The 15,627-nt window shown below is 49.2% G+C and overlaps 2 protein-coding genes across 3 annotated transcripts in view; one reads left to right on the forward strand and one right to left on the reverse strand.

The window, feature by feature from the left end:
• Window positions 1-11,234, reverse strand: part of LOC141743935 (A disintegrin and metalloproteinase with thrombospondin motifs 3-like) — a 33,483-nt gene extending 22,249 nt beyond the window's left edge. Inside the window, 1 exon segment of the mRNA XM_074589015.1 lies at window positions 11,168-11,234. Coding sequence (XP_074445116.1) covers window positions 11,168-11,198 — 31 coding nt within the window. The 5' untranslated portion in view covers window positions 11,199-11,234.
• On the forward strand, window positions 4,681-9,562 carry LOC141743936 (endogenous retrovirus group K member 8 Gag polyprotein-like). Of its 2 annotated transcripts, none has more exons than XR_012587278.1 (2): window positions 4,681-7,230; window positions 7,422-9,562. XR_012587278.1 is itself a non-coding variant. In XM_074589016.1 (2 exons), exons 1-2 carry the CDS (start codon window positions 4,893-4,895, stop codon window positions 7,267-7,269), a joined length of 1,581 nt encoding a protein of 526 aa, XP_074445117.1. In that variant the 5' UTR covers window positions 4,681-4,892; the 3' UTR covers window positions 7,270-9,562. The 2 variants fall into 2 exon arrangements, 1 of the variants encoding a protein (XP_074445117.1); XM_074589016.1 differs by having other exon boundaries at window positions 4,681-6,469; window positions 7,266-9,562.
• Window positions 11,235-15,627: the final 4,393 nt, after the last annotated feature.

A 15,627-nucleotide genomic window follows, 5' to 3' on the forward strand; every position in this document is an offset into this window, starting at 1 on the left:
TTTCGGCCAAGAATTTAAAGAAAAAAAACCCAACCAAAACAGAAGTAGTACTGGAAACGTTTTCAAGCGTTGAGCCTCCCGCCTCCTGAGATGCAACTTGCCCACTTTTCTCTGCAGAAACACCAAACCTCCCCCGGACTGGGCTCACGCGGGAAAAACCCAACCGTTTCACTCGGCGTGCAGCGTATTCCATGAAACGCACCAGGATTTCTGCAGATCCTACAAGCTACGCTTTTCCTGCTACTATGTTTTAATTTTTTTCGCCTGCCATTCTTGGCACTGCGTAAGCGCATCACTCCTTAACAGAAACGCTAACATCGGAAAACTGCTGACTTTAAGGCTGGTTGGAGCCACTTATCAGCTAGTAATTACTTATCAAGCCTCACTGTGTGCTGCCTTTGCCCATACCTTGCTGGGAAGTGAAGCTGTGGCTCCTCTCCCTAATCACACCCGCTGTAAATCGCTATGCCCTGTCCAAAAAGTACCAGTGGATTATTGCTTGTTTTTCTCTTTTCCATAATCCAGCGACTTCAGAGTCAAACAACCAGAATCAGACCCAGGTTACGCGCACTAACAATAGCTCTGGTTGCAAATGCCACAATCTGCACCCATTGCCAAGCACTTGATAGGACATACGGGCAAATGGGTGATGGTGCGACACGTGGGAGCAGCAGCCCAAGGTGGGAAGATGCCCACGTTCCTACAAACAAGTCATTACTCCTCTTTCTTCACACTGTTTTTCGTGATTCAGCCGAGTACTCGGGCGCTAGTGGGAATTTCAGAAGAGCTCACCCAGTCAATGAACCTTTTCACAGCATTAAAGTCTGTCCCAAATGCCTCAATCAGCCTGAAGGTATTTCCCGTAATTGATGACCATTAATTTTGGCTGGTTCTAAGAAGGTTGTTGGGTGCTCGCTGGCTTCAGCGGAGGCACAGGGAAGAGGGATGAGCAGGGATCCCTTCTGAGCAGCACAGAAAGCCTCCTCACATGTGTTCTGTTCAGGACATGCAATTATTATTCTTATAAATACAAAATACACACATGTCATTCAGAACCCCCCAGGCAGGCAGACGCAGAGACAAAAACATTAGGTATTTTATCTAATCCACTCCGCAGAAGACTGTCCAAGTTTGCATCTGCTCTAGGCATCACGTTGCTCCAAATGAGACTAATTACAAAGCCAACCCCTACATTTACCGCCAAGCTGCAGTGAAAACCATCTTCTATCTCCTTTCTGTGCCCAGAGCTTCCCGGCTTCAGAAGGTGAGCTTTTCAGAACGCCACAACCCCTACAATTGCGAGTTCTTTCAAAAATTTATGGACGCCGCAGCAGGAGAAGATATTACGGAAAAAAAATCTAAGAGGAGAGGTATTTACTGCAGTGAGTGCCACAATCAGTGAAGACATCAGCATTCTCCACCTGATTCACTCCGTAGGGACTTAGAGGTGCCCGTGAGAGAAGGGCAGAGCTCCGTCTGAACGCTTCGTGCACAAAATCTGTGTTCACACAGAAGTGAAGACTGTTGGCTGCGCCCGGCGAGGCTTCCACAGACTTTCTGTATTGCAATAAATAACAAACGCCACCACCCTTTCCATAGAATCATAGAATCATTTAGGTTGGAAAAGACCCTTGGGATCATCAAGTCCAACCATCAACCCCACTCTACAAAGCTCTCCCTTACACCATATCCCCTAACACCACATCTAAATGAGTCTTAAACACATTCAGGGATGGTGACTCCACCACCTCCCTGGGCAGCCTATTCCAGTGTCTGACCACTCTTTCTGTGAAGAATTTTTTCCTAATGTCCAGCCTAAACCTACCCTGCTGCAGCTTGAACCCATTCCCTCTTGTTCTATCATTAATTACCTGTGAGAAGAGACCAGCACCAACCTCTCTACAATGTCCTTTCAAGTAGTTGTAGAGAGTGAGGAGGTCTCCCCTCAGCCTCCTCTTCCTCAAACTAAACAGTCCCAGCTCCTTCAATCGCTCCTCATAAGATTTATTCTCCAGGCCCTTCACCAGCTTCGTTGCCCTCCTCTGCACTCGCCTGTGCTGAGTACAGGGGGACAATCACCTCCCTACTTCTGCTGGTCACACTATTTCTAATACAAGCCAGGATGACATTGGCTTTCTTGGCCACCTGGGCGCACTGCTGGCTCATGTTCAGCCGCTTGTCAATTAGAACCCCCAGATCCTTTTCTGCCAGGCAGCTCTCCAGCCACACTTCCCCAAGCCTGTAGCAATGCATGGGGTTGTTGTGGCCCAAGTGCAGGATCTGGCACTTGGCCTTGTTGAAGCACATTCCATTAGCATTGGCCCATGGGTCCAATCTATCCAAGTCTTTCTGTAGAGCCTCCCTATCCTCATGTAGATCAACACTGCCGCCTAGCTTCGTGTCATCTGCAAACTTGCTGATGATACAGTTTATGTCCTTATCAAGGTCATCAATAAAGATGTTAAACAGAAATGGTCGCAACACTGAGTCCTGAGGGACATCACTTGTGACTGGCCACCAGCTGGATTTAACTCCACTGACCATCACTCTTTGGGACCACCCATCCAGCCAGTGCTTGATCCAGCGGATCATATGCTCATCCAGGCCATGAGCCGCCAGTTTTTCCATGAGAATTCTATGCGGGACAGTGTCAAATGCTTTTCAAAAGTCTAGGTAGACAATGTCCACAGCCTTTCCCTCATCCAATAATCGGGTCATCTTGTCATAGAAGGAGATCAGGTCCGTCAGGCAGGACCTGCCTTTCATAAACCCATGCTGACTAGGCCTGATCCCCTGCTTGTCCATTATATGACTTGTAATGGCACTCAGGATGATCTGCTCCATGACCTTCCCCGCTACCGAGGTCAGACTGACAGGTCTATAGTTTCCTGGATCCTCCTTTCTGCCTTTTTTGTAGATGGGCGCTACATTTGCTACCCTCCAGTCCATTGGGACCTCCCCAGTTAGCCATGACTTCAGGTAGATCATGGAAAGTGGCTTGACGAGTATGTCTGCCAACTCTTTCAGCACTCTTGGATGTAACCCATCCGGTCCCATAGACTTGTGCGCATCCAAGCGGCGTAGCAGGTCACTGATCACTTTCTCTTTAGTTGTGATGACCTCGTTCAGCTTCCCCTCCCTGTCTCCTAGCTCACGAGGCTGGGTGCCCAGGGAACAGCTCGTTCCACTGCTAAAGACTGAGGCAAAGTAGGCATTGAGCACCTCAGCCTTTTCCTCCTCCTTTGTGACTATGTTTCCCTCTGCATCCAATAAGGGAGGGAGATTTTCCCTAATCCTCCTTTTGTTCTTAATGAATTTATAGAAACATTTTTTGTTATCCTTAACAGCTGTAGCTAGGTTGAGCTCTAGCTGTGCTTTGGATTTCCTAATTCTCTCCCTGCATAGCTTCACTATATCCTTATAACCTTCATGAGAGACCTGCCCCCTCTTCCAAAGGTCATAGACTCTCTTGTTGTTCTTGAGGTCCAGCCAAAGGTCCCTATTTAGCCAGGCCGGTCTCCTTCCCCGCCTACTTGTTTTTCAGCACACAGAGACAGCCTCCTCCTGCGCCTTTAAGACTTCTCTCTTGAAGTATGTCCAGCCTTCCTGGGCTCCTATATCCTTCAGGGCAGCCTCCCAAGGGATTCTGTCCAGCAGTCTTCTGAACAGGTCAAAGTTTGCCCTCCGGAAGTCTAAGGTGGCAGTTTTACTAATCCCTCTCCTTGTTTCTCCAAGAATCAGAAATTCAATCATCTCATGATCATTGTGCCCTAGACGGCCACCAACCTTTACTTCCCCTACAAGTTCTTCCCTGTTCACAAGAAGCAGGTCCAGGAGGGCACCTTCCCTCGTCGGCTCACTCACCAGCTGTGTGAGGAAGTTATCTTCCACACACTCCAGGAACCTCCTGGATTGTTCCCTCTCTGCTGTGTTGTATTCCCAGCAGATATCCGGGAGGTTAAAGTCCCCCACCAGAACAACGGCAAGTGACTGCGAGATTTCCCCCAGCTGCTTATAGAAAGCTTCATCCGCCTCACTGCTTTGGTTGGGAGGTCTATAGCAGACTCCCACAGCGATATCAGCTTTATCAGCCCTTAACCTAATCCAAACACTCTCCACCCCATCATCACTATACTTGATTTCCAAGCTCTCATAGCGTTCTCTAATACACAGGGCCACTCCTCCACCTCTCCTTTCCTGTCTGTGCCTCCTGAAGAGCTTGTAGCCATCGATTGTGGCTCTCCAGTCGTGTGAGGCATCCCACCACGTTTCTGTGATAGCCACTATGTCATAGTTTTCCTGGTGCATCATGGCTTCAAGCTCCCCCTGTTTGTTGCCGCATACTGCGCGCATTGGTACAGATGCACTTCTGTCGGGTCTGCCAGCGGAAAAGTGCAAGTATGCAAGAAACTCGAGGGCATGCCGACCTTGCAGACCTGAGACAAATAACTCTGAGGAGTCAGGGAACAGCTGGCCTTGCAGATCCCAGACAAATAACCTTGAAGAAGTAGGGAGTTAAGCAACAAGTTATAACTGTAGCTTCTAGCACACAGCAAAACTGTAGCTTCTAGCATGTAGGGAAACCGCAAGTAGGAGGGATTATTGTAATGAAACATTTAGAGCTAAGCCAATCAGAAATGATAGAATTTATGTAACTGTTAAGTAGCTGTACAAAAGGCTTTCCGATGCGTCTAATAAACTGACATTTTGCTTGCATCAAGCAGCGTCCCGTCTCTCAATCGCGGCAAATTGGTGACCCCGACGTGATGGGTTGGTGAACCGCCTAGCTGAGCGGCTTGCTGCGAGTCCCACGGAACGTTGAATGAGCTGCTGAAAGGAAGCAGGGACTGGCCAGGAATCCCTCTGGATTTAAGAGGTGAGCTGTGGGAAACATGGGGAATCAGATGTCCCCCGCAGAGAGAGACGTATATGAAGTTATGAAAACGCTCCTCCGGAAACATAAAAAAGATATTTCCGGGCAGGACTTAAAGATTATGCTTAAGTGGGTACAAATGAAGATCCCCACTGTTACGGCCTCCAGTATTTTTACCCGGGAACTTTGGGACGACGTGGGGGTAAAGTTGTGGGACTCAGCGACGTCAGGGAACGCCGAGGCTCAGCGTTTGCTTCCGTGGTGGAGAAATATCTTTGAGGCTATTAAGGCACAGGAAAGGGGCCATAAAGACTCTCCAGATACTAAGGGGGAACCTCCACCAGCTCAGCCTTTGCTTCCCCCTCCGCTACCTCTGCGACGCGCTAAGTCGCCCGGACCCTTAAAGGTCTGTGCCGCAGGCTACCCTCCTGAGGAAGAGCCGCTTGACCCGGGGCCCGTTGATCCTGATAAAAAGCCTGACTTGTACCCCCCTGACCCTCATGATACATGGGCGAATATTAAACGTCAAGCTTTAAAAGAAGGTGACTTGGAAATAGCGCGAACGATAGTCGCCCCTGTTATTTATCAAGGCCGGGGAGTGCAGTGGGAGGCTTTGTCCTTCCCGGTGATTAAAGAGCTGCGCCGTACCGTCACAGAACACGGGCTCTCTTCCCCATATTTTGCGAGCCTGCTGTCTTCTGTCTTTGATGCGTACGTTATGACTCCCCATGATTTAAAATCGCTAGCGCAACTGTTATTAACCCCTACCCAGTATTCCCTCTGGGAGTCGCATTGGAGGGGGGGCCTTCAAACTCTCCTCACCAGCTACGTGGGTCATAATAATGCTGCTCTTGCCGCACTGACCATGGAGCACCTTATGGGTACGGGTCAGCACTCTGATCCAGCGGCACAGGCTCGAGATTGTCCACGAGAGGCCCTGGAAGCGATCCGCGAAGAAGCAAAAAAGGCTTTACTCAAAATACCCGATTCCCGTAAACCTCAAAAGGCATTCACCTCTATTACGCAGGAACCTCGGGAGCCGTACATGCAATTCATTGATAGACTTAAGCAAGCTTTAGAACGCCAAATAGATAATACCGAAGCTCGAGAGATTTTGCTATTAAAATTAGCAGTTGAAAATGCTAACGCCGACTGTAAAAAATTACTTAAATCTTTGGTTGAAATGGTGGAGGCTTGTAATCGTATTGGTACTGTGGACCACAAATTTGAAGCGATGGCAGCTGCTTTCGCAGCTATGAGAGGCATGTCTGGAGGAGGAAATTGTTACGGTTGTGGTAAACCAGGCCATATCAAACGAAATTGTCTCGCTTCTAATGGGGGAGCTAAAGCCCAAGCCCCTGGGATCTGTCCCCGATGCAGGAAGGGGCGTCATTATGCTAATCAATGTCGTTCTAAGTATAATTTGCAAGGGCAGCCGATACAGGGAAACCGCTTGCGGAGCGCGGGGCAGCGAAGCGCACAGACACAAGTATCGTCGCCGGTGAATCGAGCCATGCAGATGGGTGTGACCCCGCCACAAGTCTTCGCCCAGCAACAGCCGGTAGCGCCGGATTGGACCTGGCAACCTCACACGCAGTAACGCTGCTTGATTCCTCTGTTCATTTATTAGCAACTAATGTTTCAGGTCCTTTACCCCCGAAAACACAAGGGCTACTATTAGGGAGATCATCGGTTACCTTAGCTGGACTTTTTGTATTGCCTGGAGTAATTGATGCGGATACCGTTGGGGAAATTAAAATCATGGCCCGGACCCCATTTCCCCCTTGCACAGTACCCAAAGGAAGCCGCATTGCACAATTACTATTGATCCCGCAGAACGCAAGCTCTCTTTCGCCTCACCCACCTCCACAGCAAAGACAAGGAGGTTTTGGATCTACTGGGGATCCACAGATTCTCTGGGTACAGTCCATTTCCCAGAAGCGACCGCTTTGTCAATGTACTCTTATTCACGGCACTCAGCAAGTAATCCTGAATGGGATTATTGACACAGGGGCCGATGTTACCGTAATTTCACAGGCGAAGTGGCCTCCACAATGGCCTTTGGCAGCTGTGCCTCAGGTGCTAGCCGGAATCCGAGGATGGATCAGAAGGCTGCGTGCTTTTGCTACCTTAGGCATCCCTGCACAAATCAAAACAGACAATGGCCCTGCTTATATCTCAGCTGCACTTAAAACCTTTTTTATCTCTTGGGGGATCACTCACATCACCGAGATCCCGCATTGCCCTACGGGCCAGTCCCTGATTGAACGCTCTCATCAGTCTTTAAAGCGCTTGTTACAGCAACAGAAAGGGGGAGTAGGGACAGCCACCCCTGAAGAACGTCTACAGAAAGCCTTGTATGTTTTTAACTTTTTAAATTGTTCTTTAATAGATAACAACCCTCCGATCGTTCGCCACTTTAACACAAACACTTCTTTCGAAGCCAGCGTAAAAGCTCCAGTCCTGATCCGCGACCCTGAGACAGGTAAGGTCTTGGGGCCATACCCCCTTGTCACATGGGGCAGAGGCTATGCTTGTGTTTCCACAGAACGAGGCCCCAGGTGGATCCCAGCGAAGAGCGTGCGACCTTTCCGTGAACCCCTACCACAGTCGGGCGGCCACAACACCAATCCACAGCTAGATCATTCCCCTGAACAGCATACCGGAGAACATTCGGAGGATTGATGCAGTGCTCTTATGGACAATAGAGCAGAGACTCCAGTAGAACATATTCATTGCGTCACCTGTGGTAATTGTGACCCTTGGGTTTTATGTGACTGCTATCGCTGTGGTAAGAGATGGTAGCGATGGGTAACATTGGCCAATAGATGGTGTGACAGTTGCCTAATATATGAAATATATGCAATTAGCATTGTGAGAATTTAGCATTGCAAAAAAAAAAAAAAAAAAAAAGGGAAAAAATTCCTTCAAACATCGTGATCCTGATCCTGTAAACACTTTTTTGTATATGTGCGGCCTGGACACATGCCAATCCTTTGCCAGGGTACCACCCTCACCTTTTTGACCCCCGTCAAAATGTCTGGGTTACTCTGGCCAGGTCGCTCAATACAACTAGCTTTTGTGCCAGTCTTGCTACCCCCAGCTCGCCCTTCATCACCTGCTTAGTAGGGCTACCACTGAATAACTCGACCTTTTTCCTGTTTAATAACTCTATGACAACCTTACGGAAGCAGTACAGTATTTCTGGAAGGTTTCCTTTTTCATGGAAAAATCTTAAGGACCTTTTTGAAAAATACGATAATTGGGATGATAAATTGCCAATAGGGCCCGAGCCGCAGGAAATTGACTTAGTAGATTCTCTTAATGCTTCTCACTGTTTGTTTATTGGCCTTAGGTCATGGTCGGGGGCCCAAAAAGAGGGGCGCTTAGCAAAGGATTCTCCACCGACCGCCATCTCACCTATTGGTAATGCTACCCTCTGGCAACAACAATGGTGCTTGAGCATTGCTCGAGACGCCACTCACTCAGCCCCCGGTACCATGCTCCCTAGGCGGCTCCCCTTGGGGTTCTTTTTTATTTGTGGAAATAGAGCTTGGTCTGGGATCCCTTCCAACCCTAGAGGAGGCCCGTGTACTATTGGACAGCTTAGTCTTGGCACTCCTCACTATCATCCAAGCCCAAAACAGCGGTTACGTTTTACTCGTGACACAACACAAGCATTAGATAATACTTGCGACGATAATGTTAAGCTATGGAATCGCTGGGAGGTTTTTTTCGCCTCGCTATTTACCCCTGGGGTGGCAGCAGCGAGAGCCCACAGAGACTTAGATGCAATTGCCTGTTGGGTTGTTGAGCAAGCAAATGCTACCAGCCGCATACTATCTGAGATGGCTGAAGACTTGTCTACGGTACAACACGCAGTCCTGCAAAACAGAGCCGCTATTGACTTCTTGCTACTGGCCCACGGACATGGCTGTGAGGATTTTGACGGAATGTGCTGCATGGACTTAGAGGACCACTCTTCTTCGATACGTAAGCGAATTACACAACTCCTCGCGCATTCACAAAAGGTGCAATCTGATACAGACTTCTTCGGATTGGGTGCTTTGGGTGATTGGTTTGGGCTAAAGGGCTGGCTTAGGAGCCTGGTACAATCTGCTGTACTCATATTAGTTATTATATTGGTAGGCCTTTCGATTCTAAGCTGCGCTCTTTCCTGTGTCAGGTCTATGGTGACTAAAGTTGTTCGACATACATGGTTTATTCAAAACGGCGATATTCCGAAGATTTACGATAGTGTTAGTTCTGTCCAGCTCACTGAGTATGATGACCTCTAAACCCGCGCCTCAGTTCTGCCTTTAAAGAAACAAAAAGGGGGGAGATGTCGCGTCTGCCAGCGTAAAAGTACAAGTATGCAAGAAACTCGAGGGCATGCCGACCTTGCAGACCTGAGACAAATAACTCTGAGGAGTCAGGGAACAGCTGGCCTTGCAGATCCGAGACAAATAACCTTGAAGAAGTAGGGAGTTAAGCAACAAGTTATAACTGTAGCTTCTAGCACATAGCAAAACTGTAGCTTCTAGCATGTAGCGAAACCGCAAGTAGGAGGGATTATTGTAATGAAACATTTAGAGCTAAGCCAATCAGAAATGATAGAATTTATGTAGCTGTTAAGTAGCTGTACAAAAGGCTTTCCGACGCGTCTAATAAACTGACATTTTGCTTGCATCAAGCAGCGTCCCGTCTCTCAATCGCGGCACACTTCAGATGTGCTAACGATTCCAACACCTTTTTGTGAGTGTGGGCCCCATTTCCCACCAGTTCCCTCTCAGGTGCTTCCATGATTTCTAAATGTCTGTCCCTTCTCTCAAATGAAATGGCAGAGTGAGAGTCCTCGCTACTCAACCATCCTTCAAGCCCTGGCGTGCTTCCCTTGGATTTATTCCTGACAGGCCCAGTTATCTCCCCTTCCTCCCTCCTATCTAGTTTAAAGCCCTGTCAATGAGCCTTGCTAACTCCTGCCCCAAAATTCTTTTCCCCTTCTGGGACAGGTGCGTCCCACCTGCCACCAGCAGGTCAGGTGACTCATACAGCAGCCTGTGATCAAAGAACCCAAAGCCCTGCCGATAACAGCGGTCCTGGAGCCACAAGTTGACCTTTTGCCTCTTCCTGTTAATTTCCTTATTCATGATTGCCACTGAAGGGATAGAGGAGAACACAACTTGCGTTCCTGATCCTTTAAGCTGCCGCCACAAGGCTCTAAAATCTCTTAATCGATTTTGGGTTCCTTCTACCCACTTCATCACCACCCACCTGAAATACTAAGAGGGGGTAATAGTCAGAGGAGCTCACTAGGGCCGGAAGTTTGTCCAACTCATCCCTGACCCGTGCCCCAGGGAGGCAGCAGACTTCCCTGCGAAGTGGGTCTGGATGGCATAGTGGCCCCTCCACCCCCCTCAGTAGAGAGTCACCCACAACAATGGCCCGTCTGCTTTTCCTTTTGGAGCCAGTTGTGATGCTGGGTCCATGGTGACTTGGTTTTTCTGACATTTCTGGCCTGGGTGTATCGTCCTCCCCTCCAACAGCCAGTTCCTCCTGCAGGGCTTCATACCTGTTCTGCAGGGGCAACCGGGAAGGTGGGAGGGGATTTGCCTGTTTCCCCGAGCAGGGACCTGTTTCCATTCCCCCTCTTCTCTGTGATCCCCTCCTACTGCCTGGTGACGAGAGGGGAGGGGGCCCTCTGATCTGAGTGGGGCCTCAGCCTCTTCCCTTTCAGGGAGGGGGTCCACCAGTCACTCTCCCTCTCACATTCCCTGATACTCCTCAACCTTTCCACTTCTTCCTTCAGCTCAGCCACCAGAATGAGCAGATCATTTACCTGTTCACATCCGACACAGGTGTTGTCTCCGCTGCCCTCCATGGCGAGTGCCAGGCTCCGGCACTCTCTGCAGCCAGAGGCCTGGACGCCCATATGTTTGTGCGGGGCCTCTGTCTGCGTGTCCCCACTTTTTTTAACAGCAGCCTTCGACCGGGTAGCAACCACGGCTGGATCTCTACACGCAAGTGACACCTTGTGACTCGACGGTCAGTTGGGGTGAACACTGATTGCTCACTCTGTGGCCAGGGACTAGTCCCTCCCGGAGGCTTCTTATAACCTGGTGGCTTGATCAACCGGGGGAGGTGCTGTCTCCACCCCCAGGCTCACTCAGCAGCCCACCCACCAGCTGACAGTCCTCAGCACAGGCCAAGGGCTTTTGCCGGCTTCCAAAAGCCCCAAAAAGAGCTTTTCGTCGGCCCTTTTCATTGCAGATCCCTTCCCCAGCGCAGTCTTACCTGCCCTGAAGCTGGTCTCCGCGGCAATCATGGTCTCCTGTCATCAGGTCTCGGGGCAGCGCATAAGTTGTGGCACGCTGGTCAAACCGCTGCCCGTCTGTTCAGCTGCCAGCCACCCTGTCCTTGCAGTTCTGGGTCATTTCGGTGGGATTTCTATTTCAGCTGTTATCATACAGGGTTGGGCTTTTTGTTTTTTTCACCCCACTTTACTCATCATCTTAGAGTGTAAATAAAACTGCAATTCCCAGTGAGGACATCCTAAAGAACTAACCGTCAGGTTTCCTGAACGTGGAACATTGGTCTGAAATCTGTGAACCGGTCCTTGTCCCATGGGGAGGGACGTGCCAGTCCTCCCTCTCACAGCGGCTCTTCACGTGCTGGCACACAGCAGTGGCCTGGGCGCGGGAGAGGCACAATGTCTTAGGGCCCCAGGGAGGAATGAGGATGCCAAACCTTCGGCAAAATGGAGTCTCCAGTGGGAAAAGATGTGTGAATAATTGAGGGGAGAAGACTGATGTGTTTGACTTCAGCACTGAATCCACACTCTGAGGCTTCTGTGAATTACAAGTACCTGCCTTTTATAGTCCTTGAAAAAGACAAAAATCACATCTGCGATACAACATTAAAAAAAAAATCTGTCCAAAGAAATCGTGCCACCGAACTTTTGTTTGTTTGCCTTCTGTATTGAGGATGAGTTGCTGTGCGTGTGGCGGTGCGTGTGTCTGTGTGTATACAAATATAAAATTAAAATAGGAGGTTTGACTTGCTTGTCTTCAGGTTCTTTAGATGAGAGAGATGTTGGTCAAAATTGTCAAGATGAAATTAAAACCAAGCTGCCTGGGCAGGGGGAATGTCTGGCTTTGCTGAGACGTCTCAGCCTCCTCTGTGCTCTGCTCACGCACAGTCGCACGAGCAGTCCAGGCAAGCGCAGCTCTGCTTGGAGGTGAGGGTTGACGTGGCCGTGCGATTGGTGATTGTGCCGCGCATCTCCCTTGGTAAGCGGTTGCATTTCTTGAAATACTCGACAGCACGAACTTGTCACTGTCCTCACCTCATTCCCACCTTTTGAGGGAAGACATCAAAATGTGGTGTTTCAAGTTTTTCAACCTTGAAGTTTGAAATTCAGGTGTCCATCCTGATGAGACTGTGATGCTGGGATTCATTTGTAAGTACTACTTTGGCAAAATACTCGAGCATGTTTCCAAATCCCATTGATTTTGCCTGAGGCTGGGGTATGTGTTACTGGGCCAAGTGGCCTCAGAAGCTCCGGATACCTGGTAAGTACGGATTTTCCTTTTTTCCTCTCTCCTAATGCCTGCACGTGTACTAGTCCTATGCTGCCCTCTGTCTTTGGGTTTATAACACGAAAAAGAAGACAGAATTAGTCTTTTGTGTTACCGGTTCCTTTGGCCTGACAGCTTTGCCCTTCCTTCAGTGAGGATAACTTTAATTAAGGGCAGTAACTAACCTTCTGCTAAAAACCAGGCATCGGTGGGTGTGAATCGGCACCACACACATGCGGAGGGATGAATCTCAAGGGGCCGGAGGCAGCAGTGCCCTGGCTAACGACTCCAGCAGGGCTGTGCTGTGTGTTTCTGCGGCCGTGGCCTTTACAGAGCAAGTGTATGCCCACCTCAGCTTTCCTTTTATGGACTTTCCAGGCGTTTGTCCTAATTAAGCTTGAACAGGTTAATTGGCTGAATTGTTATGGCCCGATGACAACCCGTTTGTAAAACGAATCTCGTGTCATGTGGTGTCGGAGCTGTGCTCCCATCGCACAAGAGCAGGCTGAGCATCCTGCAGCTGTCCCCGCAGACAGAGCGGAGGACATGCAGCAGACGAAGTAAACGCAACCGCGTCTGCTTCTCGTTGTGGTTCAGGGCAGGTACGTTGGGCTGGAGTTGTTGGGAAGCTGCGCAATCAGCGTTGCGTTCTGAGCACTCAATTTTACCTTTAACAAACCTTTACGTACTCGGGAGTTTCCCTGAGTCGACCAGGCCTGCCCCCCATTCCTCGGCGTCTGCCGCTTGTAGATGTTTTTGCCCGTTGACGTGGATTTTCTCAGGCAGCTCGTTTCCAACTCCTGGAAGAGATGGAATCACTCCATCCAGAGCCAAAATGTTGTTGCAAGTGGAGGTCAGACACAGAACTGAGCTCATGCAGGCGGGACGCAGGAAGGCAGCCTGATTTTAAGTAAGTGCACGCAGAAGTTCAGAGCAGCAAAGCCATCTCATAAAATTTCCCGGGGCTTTGGTAGGCTTATCGCTGCTGGGCTGCCTGCATCTCTCTTGCTAGCGCTCGAGCTCAGCCCGACTGTTGGTTTCAGAGTCTGGTGGCGATTGCGCTTTTATTTAATTACTCTTACCAAAGACAGGTCCCTGCTTTGTTTCTAAAATGATTGTTTCTTACTAACCTTCTTCCCGTGTGAGAAAATGGGTAATTACTGACCACCTTACTGCGTAAAAAAATAGGTAGTCACTGAGCTGATGTTACAGATAGTGATAATGAGGAGACGACCAGAAGTAGTTAATCACCAAGAATGGAATAACAAGAAGTAGTTGATCACTTCGAGGTTCTTCTATACGTCAAGTATGCACTCCTATACCAATTAGGACAGAGTTATGGCTACTTCAAAGAGCATCCTTACTATCTTCAAGAAGTTGGCAAACTTCCAGTAAACTTTTACTGTCCTGAGATGACTCAATACCTTAAAAGGATAATGTGAGGAAGGGTCTCCTTACCCAAACGACCACTGAGACACTCACGCTTGCGCAGAAGTGTTTTGCTGACACGGCAAAACTTGATAGGCATGTGCAAAAAGATTATTTGGTCATCCTAATGAATATGTAAACCTAGGTGGAGTTATGTATTAGGTAGGCGGAATTATGAGACTATTTTGTGTATAAATAATGGGTGAATATCCCCAGTAAGGTGTGCTAGATTCGTGGGGTCTTGCCCTAGCACCCGACGTTGAATAAAGCAATATCTCCTCTCTAAAGTACTTTTGGTTTCGAGGGCTTTTATTTCAGGTAACATTAGCTTCCCACTGCTCTAAAAAAAGAAGTGTCTTACCAGGTCGTGAGCAAGAGAAGTTCCTTGGTTTTGATGAATCAATGGCTTCCGACGTGTTCAGTCTCTGCAAGGGTTAACAACCCTGACGCTGGAATAACTGCCTCCAGATCCCACTGCATCTGCAAGGAGGTCCTGGAGACAGGCACGGCATCCCTCCAGCGCCTGCCTGGGATCAGTGTTACCTCCTGCTTCCCGGCAGCAGCCCAAGGCCGTGGGTTCGCTGCCTCTTGCTTACGTGGCACAAATACACGGTGCGTGCAGAGCCCTCTGCGAAGGCTTGGTTATTTGCAGGGCTGCATCCCCCTCGACAGGCGGACATTTCAGTGAAATCATTTTCTCGCAGCCAGTGTTCAAACCAGGAAGAAATAGTCTCTCTGATGGGACTACGAGCGCAGGCACCTATTTTGTTGATGTTTTAAGACAATGCGAGTAGCAGGTTGTCGTGGTTTAGCCTCAGACGGCAACAAAGAACCACGCGGCCGCTCTCTCAAGCTCCCCCCCACCGCCATGGGGCGAGAATCGGAAGAAAAAGGCAAAACTCGTGGGTTGAGACAAAGGCGGTTTAACAGAACAGCAAAGGGAACAGGAAAACAATGGCAATAACACGGATAGAGGAAAACGACAAACACGATGACAGTACCATCGCTCACCGGCCGGATCCGGGACGCCCCAGCCCACTCCCAAGCGGTGACTTCCCGGTTCCAGACTGGGCATGGCTCACATGGAATGGAATACCTGTGTCCCTGCCGGAGCCTGGGGAGAACGAACCCTGTCTCCGCCGGAACCAGGACACGGGTGCATCGCCTTCTAAAGACTTCTGTCCACATCGGACTATTTTAGCAGGATGTCTCATCCAAACAGTTTTGCTGCAAGCATGGCTCTATTAGGAATGAGATGCCTTTGGGGAAGAGCAATATTTAAAAGTAATCAAAGCAGTGAAAATACAAACAAGTTATCACAATGCCCTTTGAATGCAAATAACAAGCTATGAATTTAAGATTATTTGGAAAGGATGTAATTTACAAAACTGAAATAAACACCGACACATCTGAGATCCTTGCTTCATCGTGGTCTTATGGCATGTCCTGAAAAAAACACAGCAGAAATTACTATTTTAATGTAGTGATCGGAAATCTAACTTCAAGGGTAGAAATCTAACTGGAGGGGCAGCAGGAGAGCTAGGACAGGGAGGCTGAGTCCCAGAAGCTGGGGCGGCAGCGGGGTGACTCATAAGCACTGGCTGCACAGTCATGACTGGAGATAGGCGGCCAAGGGGGCTGCTCAGGAGTGGTCCAGAGTCTGGTCTTGCTCCTCCTGGAAGCCCATGACACCGTTCAAATCAGCAGGCTGGAAAGTTCGATGTGAGTAACTGTGACCACACAGGATTC

The sequence above is a fragment of the Larus michahellis genome, chromosome 5, assembly GCF_964199755.1.
Source record: "Larus michahellis chromosome 5, bLarMic1.1, whole genome shotgun sequence".
Lineage (NCBI taxonomy): Eukaryota > Metazoa > Chordata > Aves > Charadriiformes > Laridae > Larus > Larus michahellis.